This window comes from Glarea lozoyensis (genome assembly GCF_000409485.1).
Source record: "Glarea lozoyensis ATCC 20868 chromosome Unknown GLAREA2, whole genome shotgun sequence".
Taxonomy (NCBI): domain Eukaryota; kingdom Fungi; phylum Ascomycota; class Leotiomycetes; order Helotiales; family Helotiaceae; genus Glarea; species Glarea lozoyensis.
The window spans coordinates 1,706,708-1,725,346 of record NW_007360994.1 but is presented as its reverse complement, the minus strand read 5'-3'; the positions used below and the strand labels follow the sequence as shown (position 1 = coordinate 1,725,346).

Sequence of the window (18,639 nt, the reverse complement as noted above, 5' to 3'; positions counted from 1 at the left end):
GCTCTGCTAACTTAATCTCCTTATACATCTTGATATATTCTCCCTCCATTGCTCACTCCACACTACTCCCCTTCTCCGAAAATCTGCACGAAGCTATGCGGATCCCAACCATTGACCTGAGAGTAGCTGCTCTCTTATATTGCATAACACTTAGCACTTGCTCGATACTCCTAAGCGGCGGAACCATCATCTCATTCGACGACGCAACTTCCTGCCTCAGAATAATTGAGAATGGCTCACTTCTCATCACTGACGACCGAATCACCTCAATCTTCGACACCTCCACACCTCCTAACATACCACCAGGCACGGAGATTATAGACTGCATAAACAAAATCATATCCCCAGGATTCGTAGACACCCATCGACACGGCTGGCAAACTGTCTTCAAAACTCTGGGTTCAAACACTACATTAGCAGAATACCTTCTCCGCTACGGTTCTGGCGTTGCGGCACCCCTTTTCTCACCTGACGACTTATATATCAGTCAACTCACTGGAATATATGAAGCTCTAAACGCTGGAGTCACAACGATACTAGATCATGCACATCATACATGGACGCCTGAACACGCAGCTATGGGACTGAAAGCCTCAGCTGATAGCGGTGCTCGAGTGTTTTTTGGTTATGCTTTCCAAAATTCTTCGGCTGACTTTGGCGTTCCGGAACAGATTGCTCAGTGGAAGAATTTGAAATCGAGTTTCGAGAGTAACACGACTGATTTGGTTATTGCGTATGATGATTGGAGTGGGAATCCCGCTGGGGAAAATACGAGGGCTGTTATTGACTTGATAAAGTAAGTCTCTTCCCCCATTACCTTGACCATATCCTAACAAACTTAAGCACAAGCAACGTCTCAGTCCTAACAACCCACTCCCTTGAAGGACCTTGGCTATGTACCCTCTCCCCTCCCTTATCCCCTTATTCCACTAACCCAATAATCAGTCGGCAACACCCCCACGACCCTCGCAACCCTCAACATCCTCAACACCACCACCGCCACAATAATGTCCCACGCATCCTACCTCACCCCCCGCGACGCCCTCCTTCTCCGCACCTACAACAAACACATCTCCATAACCCCCGAATCAGAAATGCACCACGGCTTCCTGCACCCAACCTCACACTTGATCCTCGATCAAGCATCCTTAGGCGTAGACACCCATTTCACATTCTCCACCGATATCCTCTCGCAGGCACGTCTCTGGCTGCAGACGACCCGTGCCTTAATCTATCAGTCTGTGGCTGATCGCTGGGAAATCCCATCCAAATCCCCGTTTTCCGTGACCCAGGCGTTCCTGCTAGCGACGCGTAACGGCGGACTAGCGCTCGGTCGTCCAGATCTCGGCGTCATTTCTGTCGGGGCGAAAGCTGATCTTGTCATTTTCGACGGTAGGTCCCCGGCGTTGCTAGGGTGGAGAGACGCGGTCGCGGCTGTGATATTGCATGCGGGGGTGGGTGATATGGAGAGCGTGCTTGTGGATGGGGAGTTTGTGAAGCGCGAGGGGAAGTTGGTCGTGGATGGGTATGAGGGGGTTAAGACGCGGTTTTTGGAGGCGGCGGGGAGGATTCAAGATGTGCTTGAGAAGACGCCGTTGCCGGCTCAGGAGGGAAGTGTTATTCCGGGGTATACTTATGGGTATATCCCGCAGGCTGACGTGGTTAGGGGGGAGGGGACGGGATATTGATCTTGAGATTGGGAGTGGTAGGCTTTTTGATTGTTGATATGTACCTATGTAAGATAGTGAGCTTTTTGATCTTGACAACTGGATAGTACTTTCCATACTGAAGGTTAGATACATACTTACCTTAGGTACTAGAATCGGCAGCTATACTGAGCCCCCTCTGTGCTCAATACAAAGACTACCTCCCTAAGTATTAGCTACCCGACGTTCAACATGTCAGTAGGGCGCAAAGTGTGAAGTGTAAAAATTCACACATTCCATGTTAATATAGAGAGATCACACAAGACGTCCACTGAAGACATACAAAATCAAATTCATATCTTTAACGCTACCAAAGTCGTCCCCCCCAAACGCCCCAAATGGCTTAAAAGACAGACAACACGCTAAAGCAACAAAAGGTATCTCTGCTGTGGCTCCCTATACAGACCATCCATCCATTTCCACGCCCACGTAAAAACTCCATGCTGAACAATAATAGTTTCATGATCGTCCTCCCATATCAAAAAAGCAGCCATCATAAAGACATCGGAATTGCCTAAGGCACTGCCACGCTCAAAGCCTTCCGCTAATTACATCTTTTTCGAAGATTCGTACACCGGTCACGTCTGTGAAGTGGACGCCTTCTACAGTCTCAATCTTAAGACCATGTTTACCGACGAATGGGACAGGCTCTTCCTCATCAGAGCTAGCTTGCCAGTCGAAATCAGGTGTGTTGTTCGGGGAGCTGGATCCATTTGCGCCACTGGGCCAGCTTCCGCTCGGTCCCAAGACCATCTCGGTAAGATGTTTCATGTCGGTAACCTTGGCTTTACCCTTGCTCTTGCTCTTGCCTTTTCTGTCGGTCTTCTTTGTTGCTTTTGCCTTTGAGCGGCGGACTAGACGTTCAACGGATTGGTCGACGGCGATGTATTCCAGTTTCATGGCTGGGTTATGGCTCACAATATCGGCCATGAACTTGACGAAATTGGCTTTGACCCATACACATTGGTCATCTTGGCGGAAGAAGTTGACGTGTAAAGCACGAAGTGAGGAAAATTCGTCCATAAATTGGATGAATGAGTGCTGTTTGAAGAATTAATATCGCTGTAAAGAATGCTTTTTTGTTTGGACTTACAGCAACTTTGGCATTGAAAGCTACGGAAAGCTCCTCAAGATTGTCGGCACGCTGGCAGAGCATCATCATGGTCTTGATATCGATATCCCACGAACTGCTTAAATCATGCTCAATCATCAACACTTTTAGGTTAGCGACGCGATGTTTCAAGGCCTTGCGAATTTGATCAATCTTGACGGTTGTCTTGCTGGCAGTAGGTTCAGGGCGCCCTGGCTTCTGTCTCTCCGTCATCAGAAGTTCGGAAAGATTCTGTAATTGAGCAACTAAGCCAAGGAATGGAATAGTCACATTATCAGTATAGATTTTCGCAAGAGGAAGTGGGCTGACGGTATTTTCTTTCGCCAGTGTATTCCAGATTGATGTTTGTGGCCCGACGTTAAGCAGAGTGATACTTCGAAGAACGGTAAGGTCCAAACCCCGCGATAAAGTATTTGCTTTGACCGGGATTAAGTATATGGCGAGTTCCTGGATTGCAAGACCTCGAGTGGTTCTCAAATATTCGCTCATCTCGCTGTTTTTTGATGGTGCCAAGTGGTCACTGGTTGCTGTTCCTCGTGTATTCGAGATATGATTGTTGTTGTTCGTACGATGGTTGTATTCAGCCTCAATCACCTCATCTCCGAGCTCTTCCATCTCACGATTTAACTGGTCAACTCTTGCTTCAACTCTCTTAAACTCAGCTTCAGTCTGAGCCAGTGTCACGTAGTCGATATCGGTAGGCTCCGAGTTCTGAATCTTCTCTCTCAACTCATCCATCTTAATCTTAAGAATATCGGCCTCCTCTTGAATTTGGAGATGGCTGGCACGAAGGATAGCCGCCTGGTTGTACAAATGTTGACGGGTGGTGATATCAGCTGCTAGTTCCTGGGGATGTGTAGGAAGTCTTGCAACTGTCACAGGTTGAGGGCCACCGCCATTTGGAACTTCTGGGTCCTTAATGACACCACTTGCTTCTTCATTTTGGGCGATGCCGATGGACTCGCTCTGTGCTTCGCTCTCATCATCTTCTGCTGTGGCAGCGGCGTCAAGTTCATCTAGAAGATCTTCGCCCTCGGGCTCCTCTATATCAATGTCCTCGGGATTGGCCACACCTGGATCTGCTTCAACGGTCTTCTTCATTTTGGCCGGCGCGTCGAAAAGGCCTGGTTCTTCAGGTGCACCTCCACTCATGACCACGTCGTCTTCCGCAGAGCTCGTAGGCGACACTTCTGGGCTGCCTTCTTTATCAACAGCTTGCCCCGGTTGACTGCCATCTACGCTTTCGGTGTATAATTTAGCTGCTCGTTCAATTAGTTCGAGGACTTTCTTAGCGTCCGGGCTATTGTCTGCGGTAGGATCAACAAATTTCATCAATTTCTTAGCAACAGGGCCAAGATTCTTGATGAATCTGACACGTGGATCCTCGGACCTAGCCTTGATTTTAGCAAGCTCTGCAGCTGCCTTTTCCTTGCGCTTTTCCTCTTCACCATTATCAGGCTTTCCGGGTTTCTGTTTTTTTGCGCAAGGAAGGCCTAGAATCTTGTGTAGAACCTCTTCCTGCTTCTTCTTTTCCTCTTGCGCTTTTAATGTTTTCGTAGGGCCATCAAGGGTAGAAGAGGGCATTCCTGGCGGTGGTGGGCCCAGAGGAATGACCTGTCCAAACTCGTCCTCAACCTCTGAATCATCTTCAGAGTGTATTTCTGGGGGAGGTTTACGCGATTTGTTGGCGAGAGCTTCGGAGAAGGACAATTTGAGAGTATGTAAAGTAGAGGAGGAGTTTCGTATACAAGCTCGTAATTCACTGACGTAATCCAGTGTGTCCATGTCCAATATTTCTAATGTCTTCAGATGTTTGAAGCCAGAAAGAGTTGGAAGAGCCTTTTTCAAAGCTGGGATGAGGAGTTTCCCATCTTTGCTGGTTGACTTTGACCCATGCTTACTGGCCGCTCCACCAAAGGAATTCGAAGAACTCGAAGTGTATATGTTATGAGCATTGGACGAGGTGTGCATATGTGGTGGAGGCCCAAATCCCGGTGGTGGTGGAGGTAGAGGGAGAGAAACTGGATGAGTGGCAACGTGAATCGTACTTGAGGTTGTGATAGGAGGAGGCGTTTGATACGTCGAATGCCCAGACTGCAAACGGATATGGAGATGCTGAAGCGCCTCGATTTTGTGTAGAGCGTCAAAGACAGGGCGACTTAATTCCACGCGTATATCCCACCTAAATAAATATCAGTAACGAGTATGATCTGCTAGGCGATATTCCATACTTGAATCTCTCTAAACACCGAGCCTTGCGCAGGACAAGTAGGAACAAAGTGTTGATAAACTTTCCGTAGCCCTGCTCATACACATAGTATCTATACGAGTTCTCCCCTTTCTTGCCCGCGGCCACCGGCTCGAGCACAATCTCGTGCAGATGTTTGGCATATTCATAGTCGCTCGCAACGATTGTTTCTAAGCCAGCTGCTAGCACATCGATTGGCTTTTGTGTGCTAACATCGTCCTCGTCTGGGAAAACTATGTGAAAGCTTCGATACAGTCGCTCCGCAGCGAGGCTTCTGAAAAGTTTCGACACGAGAGAGAGAGTTATTAGATCGGTCGTTGAAGCCTAGTAATTGAAGTGATTAGCTTCGCAGCCAACAGGACGAGAATGTGATCTTTTGATGATCTCAGAACATGGAAATACGTACATAGCTAAATATCTCCTTCTGTGTTTCTACAGGCAAATCTTGGAATGTAGCTCTTATTTTTGCGCCCACGGCATGCGCCTCAGTCGATGCCGCCATAGATGTTGTAGCCTTGACAGCTTTGGTGGAGCTTGTTGGTGCGCTCAAAAGCTCGACTCCCAATTGATCCAGGACCTTAGCCCATACTTCGTCTGCATGTACTTTCTTGACTGGCGCGACTCCGTTTCTATAGCCGTTTAGCTTGTTGTGATGTGTGAGAGGGGGCATCGTCGTGTAGAAAAGAGGGAGTGGAAGCAACAGGAGGAAGATGCACTCGTTGGGGTCTGCGTAAAGCTTGGTGCTTGTTTCGCGGGGTGGCGGCTCCCGGCTCCCGGTTCTCAGGGCGTGCCTAGTGCCAATTCAACGACATAGGTTTAAATTCAAAATTCACCAGAAAGTTAAGGTTGGAATGAAGGTGAAATGAGACTTGGAGTTAAGTGGGGAATCTAGGACTCTTGTCAATAGATTGCTATAACATGGACGGATTCGCCGTGGATAATAAGTGGCAGTCGAAACATGCTATTTCGTCAATTATGTTGACAAAGTGAATTGGACTACGTATACAATTTTCTAAATATAAGACGTTTCAGACTCTGTGTGACGCTTATTAATTATAAGTTGAACGAATCCCCTTACAGAAGCCCTGGAAGTCCACGGATTACTACTTAGGTACCACTTATATGGTCCATTGGGAGAATGGCCTTCTTTGAGAATTACAAACAAGATAAAGAACCTGAAGGCTGTTCCATAGATGTCTGGTTTAGACTTAGTCCAACAGACTTGCCGATATAAAAAGGAGACTAGCTTTCTCTGACGCTGCATTGCATTTGGGTCAACACCTTTTTCTGAGACAGAAACGTGAGATGATTTATCTAGCTTTGCATTAATCAGAGCTGCCGAAAATGTATCATAATAAATAGAATCATAACACGGGGGTTTATGTGGACATAAGCAATCATTGGGCTTTGAGACTATCATGACTGACATTTACACAACTATGAATGTCCTAAGAATGCGAATCGCCTGAGAATGGCAGAGCTCGTCCCGGTATTTGTCCACTTTCCGCGCATCAATGTCCGTTGCCTCAGCCCTCCGTCATTATCCTAAGTTTGTGAAGAGCGATGATGCCTCTTTTTCACCAGTATGTAGTGGCTCCAATTGCTGCCCCTGACGTTGGAAGCAAAAAGTCACTTCCGACAATTTTTCCACCCGATGCTCTAGCTCCTATCGCAATCTTCGAGTCAACACTCTTGAAACTGCTTTTAGACCAGGTACCAGAGTTCCATGAATTGTCACTTTGTTTCTGTGTACTGCTCAAGCTTGCCTGTTCCTTGTTTCCAACAGCGATGTTGCTTTTCAATGTGGCAGTGGCAGTTCCCATTTTGAACCCAGCGCCTCCATTATTGTAAGCCGTATTGCGGGTGAGAATAAAAGCGCCCGGCTGTGAGTTATCAACGAAACCCCCAACGGCGTTATTGAAAGCGATAGAATTGGTGATTACATGGTTCGCAGGTGCTTTTTCCGCCGCGCTGCCACCACCGCCAAGCTTGAAACCATTTCCATCACCCTCAAAGGGCGTGAAACCCCAGCGATTGACACCATTGCCCCAAGAGAGCGTGTCCTCAATCGTGACACCAGACTTGAATTCCCACAGATCGAGTCCATCATCGACGTTGTTCCACAATCGTGCCCCTTTCAGTAGGTTACCTTCCCCGCTACCTTCCTTGCAAGCGAATCCGTCGGCACTCTCGCCGTTCTTACGTGGGTCGCGGTTTCCATATGAGTCGAGGTACAAGACCGTGTTCTTAGCCGATGCTCCTTGAATCTGGAAGCCGGTTTCGTAGTTGTCTCTAGTGATGATTCTTTCAAAGTAATTGTTAGAAGAGTCTTGTTGATAGACACCGTAGGGACCATTTTTGATCTCGAGATTGATGAAACGCCAGTAGTTAGCTTTCTCAATGTGGAAAACTCCTCTATCTGCTCGTGGAATAGAGGCATCAAGAGCTGCCGGGGTACTAGAAATCAATCAAGATTAGTCTCATATGAATGAAAGATTGAGTATACGGGCTTACTAAGGCAATCCTTCTCCATCAATGACAACTTTCTCGGCCTGGTACGCAGAGATAGTATATGGCTGAGCAGCCGTACCGCTTTTCACAAATTGGATGTTCTTGGTGAGCGAGAATGTTCCTGCTCGCAGGTAAATAGTAGACCCTGCTGTGGCAACATTTACAGCAGATTGAATGGACTTGAGAGGTGCTGTGATACTTCCGGATGCAGTATCAGACCCTGTTGGAGAGACGTAGATGATAGCGCAGAAGGAGAAAGGAAAAGCTGTTGCGGCCAACAGGAAAGAGAGCGTGGACCTCATCTTGGAGAGACTTGAAGGAAGATGAAGGAGGGTTGACAGAGAGTGATAATCTCACCATGGTAGTTTCCATTGCTTCTTATACCTCACCACTTGAACTGATGGCTCCATGCTTTGTCAAAGCAGATTTGGATTTTCTCCGTTGCGGAGCATCTCATCTCATATATAGCGTGCCATGCTTTTTGGCTCGACTTGGCAGCTTCCCTTGGGGGGAACCTTCTCTATAAATCCTCCAAAGATGTGACAAACTTCACTGCCGGAAGTGTTGTTGACTCTAAGTTCTCGTTTGGAGAGGAAAGGGGTTGGAAAATTATTTCCCCGAGAAATTGAGGCTGTCGCAGATTGAAAGCATCACATGACCCGCCCCGCTAGTCTTTAGCGGCCAAATTACCGTGGATCGCAACGGTTTTGGTAACGACGAGTCTGTGAGTTCTCCCTCTTATACAAACTTTCATGATCAACAAAGCAATTCAGCGACTTGCGAGAACTTACCGTAGGGCTCGCGATCGAGCAGTTAATAATTCAGTAATCATACTGCTTGAGGCCAACCCAGATTGCTATTTATCCTAGCATTTCCCCGCACAGAGCTGCAGGCTATCTAACCACCCTCATTGGAGCGAAAATCTAGCACACTGAAGAAAGCACCTCGTTCTGCCCTTGTTTCTTCGAAAGGCAATTGAATTTATGAGCTGTACAGGTGATCAAAGCGTTGAAAGTTTAGGAAATTGCTAACTCGTTACAGATTCTACGTATCCGGTAGTGTCCTGTAGGCATTATCATGTGCCCACATATATCTTCTTGGTACTCTCCTCGATAGTATGTTGATATCCACAAAAAGGACACTTCCTTACATCTCCTTGCAGCATTTTCCACTCGCCACAGCTTCTACACCGGCTAGCTAGTACATCACGATCGACCTTCTCTCTGTGAAGTTTCAACTCGTCGTCATAATAACGCAACAATCCACTCCATCTGCCGCGATATTTGCCCTTTGACATCACTGAGTTCAGGAAAAGCCTTGAAACTCCCTTTACACCTTCAATTTGCTCGGTCGACAGCTCCTCGTCGCATCGTCCCGCAAGCATCGCTATCACCATGTTGCTAAGGGCGATGTACTCCTCTTCATTGACACCCCAGTCCCACCGGGCCAACAATTCCTTGCAGTTCCCAAATTCGAAAGTACGCGCATTTTGGAAAGCTTTGTTGCCCGTACCGATGAGGTACTGCCATAGTGGTCCTAGTGGTCCCAAGTCTGGCGAGCGCATGCAGACGTAGTTGAATGTATTCATGCGCTGAAGGTTCGGTATTCGATTCCTGCAGAACTCTTCATATTCCGTTAACAATTTCCTTTTTCCGGTACAACTTTTCAAGCTTAGATAGGTGTTTGTCATTTCCGCTGCGTAAATGCTTATTCCCATGTTGGCATTGATACCTGGCGAATATAATGGGTTAGTGAACCCAGTGGCGTCACCGATAGCCAACCAATGTTCACCCATCACAACTGGCGATCGAAAGCCTAGATTATTGCGCACGAACCATGTAGTTCCTGAGCCGTACAGGTCTTTGACAAGTCTGTGTCTAGCCATAAGCTTTGAAATCTTGTCATATTTCGATACTACCCAGTTAAATTTCTGCTCAGCCTCGCTGGTGCCGTAAGGAGAAAGATCCTCGGGGTAAACAACATCTGATCGAAGTGCAAATCCAATACTGACTACCCAACGCATTTGAAGTCCAAAAGCATTGACTAGCTCGGCAGTTGAAGGGTAATCATCTGCGGGTCTTTTGGCTGCATTCAAATCAAGCAAATGGTTGATCCTTTTGACGAGGCTGGGGAGCGGACTACCTTCCCAGGTTGGAAGTCGAATTACCCATGCCCATCAGTGCAATATTAGTCCATTACGGGGCTAGGAGATTCGATCTTACCCTTCTGGTATGCACAGATGGTTCGTGTTGACACTCTCATAGTCTCTAAGGTCGATGTCACTCTCGTCACTGCAGCATTCCCAGTATGCCCAAAAGGCGTGTGTGTTGAAACGCTGGGGTCGCTCAACACGTGATTTCTTAGATGAAAAGCGATGAAATCGACCCGAGGCGTCAATGATAAGTTTTCCTTGGATTGAACACTCCTATTTGGTTTCACTGTCTTTGACCTGAAGTGTTATGCCACAATCTTGTGGTGCCAGCGTCGCAGTGTCAACCATAACTTCTTTTCCGTGAAGAACCGAAATGCCAAGGCGCTGTGCGAACAAGGTGAGCATAAGCTCGCTTACTTTTCTCTTAATCTGAAGTGTCGGGACAAAGTCTGCTGGCGGCCCATTGGCAATGAAGGCTGTGTAGTCTTCCGGGTCTCCTAGAGCCGAGAAATAGTAAAATACCAGGCCATCTTTCGGTCCAAACAGACGGGCCAGCATTGGCGTATCAATTCCAATCAACTTCAGCCATAATCCAAAGACAGTGAGTGTAGACTCCCCAATCTTGTACCCTGGAGATTGATTTCTCTCGAGGATTGTTACTGACTTTTGACTCTCTATATGTCGATGGAGGTTAGTAACTGGACTGCGGAGTAGGAACATGCATAGATGTGCTCGGTGAATGAACACTAGGATTAACGTGTACGATTCTGAAGCTCTTTCTTCTTTAGATGAATTGCGTATATCAATGAATGAATTCCGCCGCCTACAACAACGACATCTGAAGTTTTAGGTATTCTATGGTCCATTAAGTTATAAGAGTTAAGCAATTCGCTTTCCGAATCGATAGTTGTTTCTTTTGGTGACGACATCTTTCCGCCCATCTTCGTATCGGCAATCTCTTTGCTTCTTCCGTACACCACGTAGATCGTGTACTGTTCTCTCGATTGACCGTGCTCTTCCTGTAAGACTCCCTTTCCGGAATGGCACAGCCGTTGAGTGTCCAAGCGGACCTCTGTTCTGATGGCAGGCCGGTGACTGTTTGTTTTTCTTCCAGAGTCGACGAGCAGAGGCCAGAGCCTTAAGAGAGGAAGTTGGTCTTATAGCGTGGTGGTTCATGTACTGAAAATTTTGTTTGTGGTTGAAACGTACGGCAGATGGTGCGCTGAAGCACAAAGAGCATCACACAGATGTCTTTGAAATAGCGGATATCCGGAATCGAAGCTCGGTGGAAGGTAAGATAGTACAGGAGAGTGAGTGGTCTGGTCTTTAACTCTTTGGAGATATTTTGGTGGAGAACTATTTGTGTTACCAATTTTAACTTATGTGTATTGAATTGACCAGGATATAGTATAAAATTCACTCTACACGCTTGAGATAATCTCTCCGCACGCTCAATATCGATTTCGGATGTCACAGGCAGTCATCCGGACCAGGGAATATCATCCTATTGATCGGCAGTGTCCCCCTTTCTGCTTAATACTAGCTTCTGATACTCCGTTGCCTTGGTGTCTATGTACTTCGGCAAAGGCGGCAATGAACAATCGATCTCGGTCCTATGACCACTGCAGCTGTTGGTCGACACAGTTTATCTGTAAGTACAGACTTTTCAAATCACCAATTCTGTTTTTCACCGAGATATCCTGAACAATAAATTTCTCACTTCCCCGATTACTAGAAACTATTACCAACTCCACACATCGACAATCACAGACCTTAACAAAATCAAATCAACTGCCCGAATGCAAGTGCCGTTGGACGGATGAGACTGCCGGGTACCGGTGCAATGATTGTTGGTATCATCCCTTGCATGAGACATTTGGGGATCGGAAATCTCGCTAAAAACGTGTTGACATATTGATATCAAGATTGATGTGAGACTCTGTTAGATGACTGAAGTCTTCGAACCAACGAGCTCATGAGAATTTGAGCTGAATACGCGGTCGTGCTCACCGAATTTCTATCATGTGGTTGATGTGAGTGTAAGCTGTCCCAGGACTAATGATTCGTAGAGGAAGGACGCCAATACTCCTTTTTGGTGTCACTTTACAACGCCTCATATCTGGAACTAACTACCGCATGTGGGTAAAGCAGCCGGCCAGTAGTTGGGCTAAGTTGGCTTCTCATGGCATGTGCTATTTTCTTTGCTCGAACTGAACGGGATGTCTTAACTCATAGACTTTCTCGTTATGAGTTTTCATGATTGACGTCTGGATTGGGAAGAGCTTTGCTTTAAAAATTGTCTTATGATATCGCTGTTACTCACTAAATGACAATTGTGACTCCAATTGTGTCATTGTCAAGTACATATATATGGTCTCAACTTCTCAAAGAGACTTGAGTAGCACTAGTGTGTTACAAGTCTGACGGGACACCTTACTACGGTAGAACAGCAATATCATCCCCAAAACGTTATATTTCCTTAAATCTTTTAAGTGAATATACGATCTTGTCTCTATTGTAGAGGTTAAAATAAATGTTACGGAAGGTGTGGTGGAAAGTCGTTTTCTAAAATCGTTATTATTAGATCGTGTCCTGTCAATTTTGCAACACACTGGTGTACAAAAGACTTTAACTGTGCAAGCATGAAAAGCAGAACATGACTCTCCACAAGGAATCTTTTAAAGAGAAATTCTCCATGGCTTACACTGCTTTCTTGATTCACTCAATCAGGAGGTAATTTGATAAATTATGGCTTTTGGCATCGCAATTTCCGTCCTCACCTGCATCCCTCACTTGTAAGTGCTCAACCACTGACCAATCGGAATTCTACCGTGATTATACAAAGATTGATCATTGGCGGTTTAACACCCACCAATGAAGAGAATATACAAGGTACGAACGGGTGGGACTATATACGCCATCTTATATCTTAAACTCGCTCAATTATATCTCATTCAAGTACTGTACCTTAGCGGCGTCTGAGCTTCGTTTTTTTTTTTCAACTTTCTCGAACAAGTTATTAGACTTCATACCTTAGCAATGGCTTGTGCATTCAGACGATTGTCTCATTGCGGCCGAGTGTACGCGAGGCCTATTCAGCCTTTTAGGAGGGGCGAATATTGGAAGCAGTGGGCGCATCGCTTTCTAAGTGTGTCCTCAACTCATCCACAACAGCAACCACTAGATACTGGCCGTTCATCAGATACTTCCAATCCTTCCTTGAAGCGACAGTTGAGTTCGGGACCTAGAAATGCAGTTGATTCTTCGCTTTCCTCGCCAACTCGTACGGTATACAAGATCAAAGAACAACCTCTTGGGGGAAACCATAAAAAACTTCGTGTAATCATCATCGGTGGGGGTGTTAGCGGCCTAAATATGCTCATCCAGCTGAAGAAACATATTTCCGGCGTCACTCCCATTATTTACGAAAAGAATGCTGAAACTGGCGGTACTTGGTTCGAAAACAGATACCCTGGCTGCGCGTCAGACGATCCATCGCACAGCTATCAGTTTTCTCATACTCCAAATCCAAAATGCAATTCTCTTTTCTCTCCGGCTGCAGAAATTCAGAAATACTTAATTGGAGTTTGCGAGAAACATAATTTGAGAGACGAGATCAAATGTTCTCATTCTGTTGTTCGTGCCGAGTGGGAAGAAGAGAGTGGTATGTGGGTGGTTGATGTCAAGGATGAGGATAAAAATCGAACCTTCAAGGATCGATGTCATTTCCTAATGGATGCTTCGGGTATTTTCAAGTACGTTTCAATACACATTTTTGTCTAAACAGGTTTGACTCGGAGTTTAGCCATTACAAATGGCCAGACATTAAGGGTATCAGTATTTTCGAAGGAGATCTGATACATACCGCACACTGGCCTGCAGACTTCAAATACGAAAGCAAAGCATTCGCAGTTATTGGAAATGGAGCTTCCGGAGTCCAGATTATTCCAGAACTACAGCCAGGTGAACTTTCATCGTCTCATTATTGGTGGTCACTTCTGATTTTGTGATTGAATAGGAGTTGGTAAGCTTGTACACATCATTCGCGGCAATTCGTGGATTGCCCCACCAAGTGCAGCTGTCGAAATGTGTTCAGCTCTTACCGAGAAGGGCACTAAGAAGTACAATAATCTGCAAATTAACAAGTTCTCGGAGGATCCTACAGCATATCGTGAATTTATGAAAAATATTGAAGCTTTCTCCAATCAGAGATTCAGGATGGTGAGTGACTTGAAATCAAGTATTTATCTCAAATTCTGACCGTTACTCAAAAGATTTTATCCGGCTCGCCAGACGCAGAGATTGCACAAGAGAGAGCTGAAAGTTACATGAGATCATGTTTAAAATCAAATCCTTCACTGGCATCATCGTTGATACCATCTTTCCCAATTGGATGTCGTCGCATCACACCTGGAAAAGGTTATTTGAAGTCACTTCTTGCAAGCAATGTAACCGTTATCTCAGAACCAGTACAAGTTTCTTCTCGCGGTATCAAACTGAAAGGAGGAGGGATCATAAATTTAGATGCTATAATCTGTGCCACAGGATTTGACTGCTCTTTCGTGCCTCGTTGTCAACTGATAAGAGAGCATGGAAATTTACAAGACATTTGGAAAACCAGGACTCCGGAAGCTTACATGAGTTGCATGATCGAGGGGGTGCCAAATTACTTCAGTGAGTCAATTCAACAATTTTGATTATTAGCTAAAGTCTGCGAAAGATTTTCTTGGACCGAACGGTCCTTTAGCACATGGGGCAATTCCACTGGTCGCGGAGCAGCTCGCCAAATATATCATCCGTCACCTTCAGAAATTCCAACTTGAGCATATCCATTCCGCCTGGCCACTGCCTGCTGCAATCGACGACTACTCGGAACATATCAAAGGGTTCATGCCACGTACATCGTGGTCTAAGCCTTGTGGCAGTTGGTACAAAGGGGCGACGAAAGATGGACCAGTCTTCGCACTTCACCCTGGAAGTCAGTCTCATTTCTTCCATATGTTAGAGAAACCTCGTTGGGAGGATTTCGAGTGGCGGACAAAAGCTGGAGGTGGGGGTAATAGATTCGGGTATTTGGGGAATGGCTTTAGTATTCGGGAGGAGGAGGGTGAAGATACGACATGGTATCTGAATGATCCTCATGGTAGTTAAATTCCCATAGAATTTTTATGAATTATGGATTCGTGCAAACTTAGTCAGGATAACAAAGTCAAAGTTTCGAGTTTCATTATGGTTGTCACAATTGCTAGTCGGTTAGTAGCAAAACCCCTGAGTATCAACTTATTCGAAGCCCGCCAGTATGCTTTTAGATTCACAATAATTAGCAATGTGCTGGATTAATACAGCAATGATTGAGCTGGCCTACTATGATCCACCAAAGATTCTTGAAGATATCAAACGAGACTGGCAGTCCGCTTCGCTTAACCCCTGAAGCCCCCATTTTTCTTGTTATAAATGATCAACAGAAAAAATATCAGCTACCAGAAATGCCATTTGTCTGATGAATTCCAGCAAACTCCTTTTTAGGGTTTTTGCTTGTCAACAGCTCAATCACACGAGTATTCAAATGTCAGTAGTTCCGATTTATGTGGGCAAATAGCCTTGATTACAGCCAAGAGCAGAGAAAAGAAACTAGTATTTCTAGAACGCACGAAACAGAAATCTATGCTACAGTGTTAATAGTCAGAGTTTATTGATAAAGTCTCTGAGTATGGTACAGTATTTCCTTCTTCTGTGCTTGGAAGCATTGCCCCCAAAAAAGGTGCCACCGATAAAACATTATTCAGGCTCTCCTTTCTTGGAGCAACTTTGCTTTCCATGCATAGCTGCACTTAAGACAGACTCTTTGAGCATATCCGACGAGCCAATAATAGAGATTTGATACTGGTCCTCTATGGCCATGCAAGTTGTGTTCCATCTTTAGAGCCGGAACAAGATTGAGGCAGCTCTGGGCCACCCTTTGTGGCAACTGTTTCTGCAAATCACGGAATGTAAGCTGAATCTGTTGAACGAACTGAGATTCACTTGTCGATAGAATAGTAATGAATACTTGCCATCCATCAGACAGCTGGGATGCAAACAAGCCGTCTGAAATTTTGTTATCGTGAATAGCTAGAACGCTTTGAGCTGTTTGCCTGGGGTACGATCAAGTAGTAGTGGGAAGCTATTTACTGCGTATTGCATGAAGATAATTTTCTAAGATAATTTCCTGAGGTAGAAATTTTCAGAGCTGACAAATCTTTTGTTCTAGTAAAATTTGAACAGAGAGTCTAGAGTTTTTAACCACGTTTGCTATTCCCCAATTTGTCTACAACTCTTGCGCCAAATATGTCGTGTTACTCTAGATGGCATTTAAAAGTTGTACCGATATCAGAAGAACGGATTAGTGACGATTCAGTCCAGCGAATCAATTTAAAGATCGGTAAGAAAAGTGTTCTATACAGCGTGTTAAGCTAGTTCACTAATAGGGATGTTCGATGACTCTGCCGACGTGAACTATCGGTTTCATCCCAATGTCTATAATAGATAACTTTTTCAACATCAATATGTAGGACCATAAACAATACCGCCCTTCCAGACTTTCCTTGCTTGATGTGTGGTGTTGACAAGCGCCGGGTGATGGCTGGTGGAAACCAGGCTTTCCCTTTTCAATTTGTTTGAAGCCCACGGGGTATCAATTCAATTCGCACAATAACAAAGTGCATAATCTCCACGTATTTGCTTGCGGAGCGTGCTATCGCGATATCCTTTCAAGACTCTCGCTCAAAACCGCGAGAGCATTTATATTTCCTCTTCAGCTTCAACTTCCATTCGGTATCTTATGTCATTCGTCTCGAGGTCATGCCAAATGAAGCGAACTAGTAGTTTGAACTACACGAACAGACTCCATCTGCGAGTTTCTGTATATGGGATAGCGTATGTCTCGTCGTTCTGTGAGGTTGAATACGTTAGCGTCTCCGTTAGATCGTTGGAACAGGCGAGAAATGGGGGATATACACACTTCAAACTTTTGAAGTAGCAGAGAGTTTCTTACTTGATAACATTACCTATAACTGTAGGATTGATTCAGTTGATCTCCCGGTCTTGAGATCGAATTTTTGTAAACTTGTGTTGAAGTGAAAAACGCGCAACCAGCCCCTGTCTGTCTTACACCACAACATCAATCTCGCCTCTCGTACCGATAACGCAAATGGCATCTCTCCATTTCTCGTGCTGAAAGAAATAAATAGCTTTGTAATTATGATGTGCTTTCCATGAAGATATCCAATGCTTGGCCAAATCGCAAACTCGATCGAACTTCCGGTTCAGCATGATTGGCTGTCCGATGTTGTGTTCTGCAGCCACTGAACTTCGAGATCTACCCCTGATGGAGGCCTATTTGAACTCTCGAATCTTAAAAAAATTAAAAAAAGATTCTTTGTGTCTATTTAATTTGGAAACAAAATTTGTAAGCAGGTCCTTTGCCATATTGTTGACCCAATACTTCACTGCCAATATAATACCATCGATTCGTCTTTTACATGACCACCAACAGCTTGTCAGAAACCACAACCGCAGATTTTCAGCACATTCAGTGCTGTTTCTATTAATTTTCGGCACCAAAATCTTTTCGTATCCTTCGCTAGCGTCTCGAATCGACTCTTGAGAAGTCTTTTGGCTTAAACTCCTCTTGAATTTTAGGTGTTCTTCTCCTACGATGTGTTCGAAACTATGCCAACATCTCCCCCTATAGAAACGGGAGCGAACTCATAGTATTGCCTTTCTAAAAACGCAGTGTTGTGCTTTTACAAACGGCACTACAGACCATTTAATTGCACATAACAACTTGAGTCTAGAACTCCAAATCCAGACTCCCACACTTCCGTCTCGCTTTCCATGATTATCTTCGCTAACACGTCTGGTTATTCGTAGGATCACAACGACTAGAACTCCTGAAACTACATCGTACTCTATACTTTCCAAACTACCCCTATCAATACATACCTACCTAGACGAGCAGAACAAATATTATAACAACACCAAGCGATATAACGTCTTCCGAGATAGCAACAAAATTTTCCTTCGTCCTAAACCAGTAGATCTGAAGTGCCGCAACTCCAAGAGAGATTCTACCCGCATTCCTAAACAAGGCCATCCATCAGCACAAGCCAAAACCACAGCAGGAAAAAGAGCGACAGGTCGTCCTATACACCAGTCAACTTGCCACATATCCAGAGCCTAAGACGAGAAAAGAAAACAAGCACAAGCAAGCCATTGCAATCTCTTCTGCTACGTCCAACCTCCCGCGGAAGTACGAAATACCATCACAGTCCACTATACCCACTTGCTAGTCGGACTATACTAGTTATACCACCAGATTACGAGTAGCAGACAGGAAGTAAGGAGAATGTAAGCAGTTCAAGATCGGACGCGGCTATCGCAAAAATACTTTTGCTGTAGACTGAAACCTTGCCAACAAACGTTACGAAAGCCCTCAGAGCCATATGTCATGAACCATTTCGACGCACATCCGCAAGAAGACCAAGACTCCAAAAATCCAGGACGTCATTCCCATCCACATAAAAATAACTAACGGACTTCGCAGAAAAACGCATATCACAAATCTCGAACCAACCAACAACTCCACTCTACCTGAACCTTCCTCAAGACCTCACAAAAAGTCGCGATACAGATCAAACGCCCCCATCCCTTCTATTCATCCACATCCAAACTCGTCCTCCTTGTTGCGTTAAACTAAACGATCCATACACCCTCAAAAACCCGCCAATGCCCATACGAAGCCTATGCCCTGCTTGGAAAAGAGGTGGGAAATCACAGATTCCAGGTCATATGTGGTGCCATAACTTGACGATTCTCGCGGGGAAAAGCTGTGAGTTCGTGGTCTCGAAATCGATATAGCGAGCCAAATCTC

The 18,639-nt window shown here is 45.3% G+C and overlaps 6 protein-coding genes across 6 annotated transcripts; 2 read left to right on the top strand and 4 right to left on the bottom strand.

Annotated features, from left to right (window-relative positions):
• Nucleotides 1–95: 95 nt before the first annotated feature.
• On the top strand, nucleotides 96–1,688 carry GLAREA_03884 (Metallo-dependent hydrolase; the record flags this gene model as incomplete). Its single annotated transcript, XM_008084137.1, has 3 exons — nucleotides 96–796; nucleotides 844–896; nucleotides 946–1,688. 3 exons carry the CDS (start codon nucleotides 96–98, stop codon nucleotides 1,686–1,688), a joined length of 1,497 nt encoding a protein of 498 aa, XP_008082328.1.
• Nucleotides 1,689–2,237: 549 nt separating this feature from the next.
• GLAREA_03883 (F-box) lies at nucleotides 2,238–5,735 on the bottom strand (the record flags this gene model as incomplete). The annotated part of the gene is made up of 4 exons (XM_008084136.1): nucleotides 2,238–2,747; nucleotides 2,800–4,999; nucleotides 5,049–5,389; nucleotides 5,472–5,735. The coding sequence occupies 4 exons, from the start codon at nucleotides 5,733–5,735 to the stop codon at nucleotides 2,238–2,240; spliced, it is 3,315 nt and encodes a 1,104-aa protein (XP_008082327.1).
• Nucleotides 5,736–6,642: 907 nt separating this feature from the next.
• Nucleotides 6,643–7,878, bottom strand: GLAREA_03882 (Pectin lyase-like protein; the record flags this gene model as incomplete). Its single annotated transcript, XM_008084135.1, has 2 exons — nucleotides 6,643–7,522; nucleotides 7,580–7,878. The coding sequence occupies 2 exons, from the start codon at nucleotides 7,876–7,878 to the stop codon at nucleotides 6,643–6,645; spliced, it is 1,179 nt and encodes a 392-aa protein (XP_008082326.1).
• Nucleotides 7,879–8,651: 773 nt separating this feature from the next.
• On the bottom strand, nucleotides 8,652–9,599 carry GLAREA_03881 (uncharacterized protein; the record flags this gene model as incomplete). Its single annotated transcript, XM_008084134.1, has 1 exon — nucleotides 8,652–9,599. One exon carries the CDS (start codon nucleotides 9,597–9,599, stop codon nucleotides 8,652–8,654), a length of 948 nt encoding a protein of 315 aa, XP_008082325.1.
• A 402-nt stretch (nucleotides 9,600–10,001) lies between these two features.
• Nucleotides 10,002–10,657, bottom strand: GLAREA_03880 (FAD/NAD(P)-binding protein; the record flags this gene model as incomplete). Its single annotated transcript, XM_008084133.1, has 2 exons — nucleotides 10,002–10,402; nucleotides 10,492–10,657. 2 exons carry the CDS (start codon nucleotides 10,655–10,657, stop codon nucleotides 10,002–10,004), a joined length of 567 nt encoding a protein of 188 aa, XP_008082324.1.
• A 2,110-nt stretch (nucleotides 10,658–12,767) lies between these two features.
• GLAREA_03879 (FAD/NAD(P)-binding protein) lies at nucleotides 12,768–14,879 on the top strand (the record flags this gene model as incomplete). The annotated part of the gene is made up of 5 exons (XM_008084132.1): nucleotides 12,768–13,483; nucleotides 13,534–13,691; nucleotides 13,747–13,949; nucleotides 14,003–14,402; nucleotides 14,449–14,879. 5 exons carry the CDS (start codon nucleotides 12,768–12,770, stop codon nucleotides 14,877–14,879), a joined length of 1,908 nt encoding a protein of 635 aa, XP_008082323.1.
• Between the last annotated feature and the right edge of the window lie 3,760 nt (nucleotides 14,880–18,639).